Here is a 5,231-nt window from a genome sequence, read left to right as displayed (position 1 = left end):
GGTAGCATGCAAATACCTTTTCCCATTCAGGAGGTTGTCTTTTAGTTTTGTTGACTGTGTCTTTAGCTATGGAGAAACTCTTTGACTTGATCAGGTCCCATTTATTTATTTTGTTGCTGCCAGAATTGCCAGTGGGGTTGTCTTCATAAATTCTTTCCCTGGGCTGATAAGATTAAGAATTTTCCCCATACTTTCATCTAGTGTTTTTATAATTTTCTGTCTTAGATTTAAATCTTTTTGGGTTCATCTTCTTAACCATCCATGGTCAATGGAAAAGTATTTGTACTAAATTCAGACTGTCATCCACAGACAGTTATTTAATGTGATTTGAAGAGGGTCTATGAATGTGTTTTTAAAGTTACATTTAACTTCCAGGTATTGTTTTTAGGAAATCCTTTAAATCCTAGATGTCTCTCTGCAAAGTCTCTAAAAATTCTGAAGATGTTTTATGAAGTTTGAAACAACCTTTTATTTTATAGTTCTATTTCTCAAAGGATTTTCTTATGGAAAGCTAAGTTTTGGTACATATTATCCATGCTAACAATTTCACCTATTTAGCATGTATAGTCTATTTGCCTTTGGTTACTGAAATAAACCCAGATTAAGACTTTGTTGAAAACTGTATAGCCATGTTGATCATAATGAATGTTTTGATATAGACTTAGATTTGAGATAATCAATTTATAAAATTGAGCTAGTGAGCCACTTAAAATTTTCTTTTTAAAGACAGAATCATCAAAAGCCTTCCCAGTATGGGATTTAAATAAATGTTTGTTGGATAATAAGTGAATAATTAAACATATTTACTTGAACAAGTTTTTAGCTTGATGACTGATGAAGAATGTTATTCTTAAAGGGTAAAGAAAGTGCCTACTTTAATAGGATAGAGTTTTTATGTTTCTAGGGTAGAGGCAAACTATATTTCTGTTTTTTGTTGTTCTTTTTGAAGACTGGGTCTTGCTCTGTTGCCCATGCTGGAATGCAGTGGCATCCTCAGAGGTCACTGTGGCTTTGAACTCATAGGCTCAGGTGAACCTTGCCTCAGCCTCCCAACTAGCTGGGACTATAGGTGTGCAGCACAGCTCTTGGCTGATGTTTTTGCTGTGTTACCCAGCCTGGTCCTAAACTCTCGGCCTCACTTATCCTCCCCCTTTGGCCTCCCAAAGTACTGGGATTATAGGTGTGATCAAACTATATTTCTTTTGCCATTTTTGATATCTATATTTGGAAGGTTTAGCTGGTTGGTCAGAAGTTCTAAACTAGGGCACTCTTTCAAGGGAAGGTGTGAATTTAGCTAATGGCAAAAGCACAGGAATACGCTGCATATGGCTGAGATGACTAAGCACCTGAAACCCTGTGAGTCCCTGCCAACTTCTGGAGGGTTAGACTCTAAGATAGAATTCAGGATAAAGTATGATCTTCATAGGAGACAGCTATGATTCACAACAGTTGGTTAAAGAGCTATAGGAGTGTATAAGTTTTAACCTAGTGTTTATTTTGAAAGCTTATTTACAATAGCGTTTTCCAAAGCATGTCCAGTGTAATTTTAAAAGATGCCACTTGCAAAAAGGATCCATGATCAAGTAGTTTGAGAATTAGTGGAGTTAAAATTAAGGAGGTTTACTCAGAGCAGTACTAATGTGTGCTGTGAATCCTAAAGGCAAAGAAAGGGAATGTACTACTTTCATAATCAATCTGACCATACAACAAACACCTTTTTTTTGTGGAAGATTTGCTGGGTTTATTATTTGATAAAACCCATTTTGAGAACTGCTGCTCAACAGTAACTATGAACTCCACTTTATTGTTGGTTAAGTTGAGAAATAATTTAAATAACACTTCTGACCTAGCACTCATATAATGAACCTACCTTATGGTTCTGATCATTAAAACATACGAATCAGGGTTCCCACTACTGCTTAGTAGACATATACTCTTATTTGTAGGAAAGATGCACAAAGCGGGGAGGGAAAAACTGAACTGTAAACCTGCAACTATAAAGTTGCAGTCTTCTGTCACTTCAAATTGTTTGTCACACTCACATGCCCCTAAGAAAGGTACCATGCCATATTTTTTGCCTTTCAAAGAACCTGCATGGTTGTAGATGCTTAATGGATACTCAAAACCTTTCTTTATGCTGGTGGGGGAGAAGTGGGAGGTCAGATGAAGCAAAGGAATATCTGCGATAAATGACATTCACAGAAGAGCCTAAAAACTTCAAATCTCAGTTTAATACTGTAGCATTTACATCGTTTCTGCTTCTAAATTCAGTTGTTTCTAAAAAGTTGGGATACATCTTCCCATGGAAACATTTTTGTGTCCACTAATGGTTTATTATGTAATTCTGCTAGGTGACACTGAACAAAAGGTACAGTATTCAAAGTAGTGAAGATAACTGAAGGTACTGAATTAATCAAGGCTTTGCCAGCTTTATTACCACTTGTAACGGGAATGTATCTGAGAGCTGAAAAATTTAGATGCCAGAAACATGTCTCATTAAACCCTACTCATCTTTCTAAATGAAAACCAAGAAATGGTACCCCGGTGCTTAAAACTTACTCCAGAGCTCCTGACTTACTCCAGAATCAAATGCATGTATCTTAATTTGGCATGTAATTCATCTTAGTTCCCAACTGTCATCCTCTTTGGGCATTGTTTCTATGCACTCTATGCTTCAGCAATATTGATTTATTTGTAGTTTTCCTCTAAAACTATGCTGTTTCACATTTCTGTTGCTTTTGTATACACTACGGTCTTTGCATGAAAAGGCTTTTCCCTCTTTCCCTTCCCTTCCTGACAGATTCCTAATTAATTAACCTCTAAGACATGACCCCTTCTATGACACCACCCAGAGACTGTTGGTCTGTCTTTCCTCCATGCTACATCCTGAAGGGTGGGTGATGTGGCTTTAATGATGTACTTAAGCTAGATATTTTTATATCTGTCCCATTACCAGACCCTTAATTGTTTTAAAGTAACAATGTATTTGATAATATTTACACTACAAGTACCTGAATATTAACTGTTAACTAAACAAATGGGCATGAGAAAGCAGTTATGATGGAGAAGCTGGAAAAGGTGGTCATTTTACTATTCTTTTCTTGATACTATCCATCTTGCCAACATACTGTTTGGTCCTAGGTTCGTGTTAGTGAAAACGTACGTGCTTTTAGACTGGTCTGTCTGAGACAGGTAATAGGAAGGTCATGGGTAACAGCTGCTTTTTTTACCATTGGATGGGGAAGAATATTCCTGTGGCTAACTACCTGGGATAGCTATTATGATGAAGTCAATTATTTACATGAGATTTACACAGACCAGGAAAACTTTCATTTATAAGCTTTTTCTCTTACCATCTTTCAAAAAAATCTATTCTATAAAAAAATGAAAATAGCTAGTGGATTTGGGTGCTATACTGACTTTCTTCTCAAATACCATCACTAATGAAGTCAGACCACCACAAGTGAAATGATCTTTTCTATAGAAAACAGGGTATAAAACAATATAAGGCATATAATCTAGATACTAAGTTGGCTGCTGAACTGCTGACCTGGGTTCCTACCATTGCAATCTTTCAAGTCTTTCACATAGCTCATTTGTTCATTCACTGGTTATCTATCATATGCCGGACAGCTACTGTGCTGGAGAATGCTGTGAGAATAGACTTTGTCCAACTTTGTGAGTTATTTAATTTCTAAACATGAGTAGCTACTACGATCAGTGCCCAGCACATAAATGTTGACACTGATGCTGCTAATGGTGGTGGTAAAAATAACAATAAGAACAGTAACTGCAGCCTCCATTCATTGAGTGCTTTCAATGTCCCAGGTATCAGCTGTGTATACTGTATACAAGATCTCACTGACTCCTCACAATACTTTCAGGTAAATATTGTCCCAGTTTTTTATATTAAAATCGTGAGGTATAAAGAGACTTGACCATTTAAATGGTAAAGATAAAATCTGAACTCATCTGTCTGATTCCAAACCCTTACTCTTAGCTATTACGAAACAGAACTAAATAAAAAAGCTCAATCTTCTGCAATGCTGGGTTACCTTCCCAAGAGCCCTCTAACATTTCCTAGAGAATGGTTTCCCCTGGAACCTACCTTTGATTTACTGTGTCGTATGAGGGCAGAGAGCAGTCTATTTGACTCTCCCATCACACCAGCATGATCTTTGGCTTCACACCATTCCACCAAACGCTCCACTAACTTAATGTTCTTTCCCAGTTGTTCAGCAGCTTCTGCTATAGGAGAGAAGAAAAACCACAAAGGAATGAAGCGCTGATGGGATGAAATAACTAGTAGGGACGGAAGAGTGTCAAGACAAATTACATATCTAAAAACATAACAATTGTATTCAAGCAAGGACTGAAAATACTCCTTATCTGATGAACTATTTGGCTTTTTTTTTTATAAGGTTGTGAACCTTTATACAAAATACAAAAATAAACAACATCATATTCTTTTGATTAAGCCCGACAGTCTCTGTAGTAGAACTCTGGCAGGCTGTAATGAAGGGTGTTTAGAAGGACTTAAGCAATCAATATAGAAAAGGGTTTAGAATTCAGAAATAATAAACATAATTCATTCCTAGCAGGGCTTCTGCAAATATAAAAATGTTCTCTTCCTGTGTAAAAACAAATTTTTAAAATTTTTGACTGTCTTCGGAAGACAAGGCAAAAATGGGTAGGCATATGATGCCAAGACAAAAAAACCTCTCAAGAAATGATCACCAACCAACCTAAAACTAGGATTGTATGTGCTAATGAATAGGGATACAGTGTTAATTTCCACTTAAAGTCAATTATAACAAGTATGGGGACCAGCAAATAAGGTTCTAAAACCAACTTTTTACTTTTTATCTGCTGTTTATTTTATGACTATATCATCCTGACTGCTCAAATACAAGTCTTTCCCAACTACAGGCACATTAAGACTACCATACCAAAAATGTGACTTGGAAAACATTTCTTTTACCTTGTGCATCTATTAACATTCTTAATGTTCCCAAAAGTTTGAACTGGACCGGAGGCATTTCAGATTTAAGAAATTTCAAAACTGTATCTGTGACCCCAGCTGATAACATCTTTGCTTTATTTATAACTAGAGAGAAAGATAAAGAGACTCTGGTTAAAATCATGATAGGATTCTTGATGATAAACATTCAATTCCATACATGTTATGGTACGGCTCTTTAAGACTTACATTTCTCTATTTAGAAACAATT

At 36.1% G+C, this 5,231-nt stretch overlaps 1 protein-coding gene across 3 annotated transcripts in view; it reads right to left on the bottom strand.

The window, feature by feature from the left end:
* Positions 1-5,231, bottom strand: part of RAP1GDS1 (Rap1 GTPase-GDP dissociation stimulator 1) — a 140,365-nt gene that overhangs the window by 8,525 nt on the left and 126,609 nt on the right. For 2 of the 3 annotated variants that reach the window (XM_012810563.2, XM_012810565.2), the window contains 2 exons: positions 4,982-5,107; positions 4,109-4,248 (listed from right to left, as the gene is read on the bottom strand). In XM_012810563.2, coding sequence (XP_012666017.1) covers positions 4,109-4,248; positions 4,982-5,107 — 266 coding nt within the window. The remainder of the gene's footprint in view (positions 1-4,108; positions 4,249-4,981; positions 5,108-5,231) is intronic. The other variant, XM_023518399.1, reaches the window with a different exon arrangement.

This window comes from Otolemur garnettii, unplaced genomic scaffold (genome assembly GCF_000181295.1).
Source record: "Otolemur garnettii isolate 467f Iridium unplaced genomic scaffold, OtoGar3 scaffold00137, whole genome shotgun sequence".
NCBI classification, from domain to species: domain Eukaryota; kingdom Metazoa; phylum Chordata; class Mammalia; order Primates; family Galagidae; genus Otolemur; species Otolemur garnettii.
Note: the sequence above shows the minus strand (reverse complement) of the source record. Positions and strands in the feature narration are given on the sequence as shown.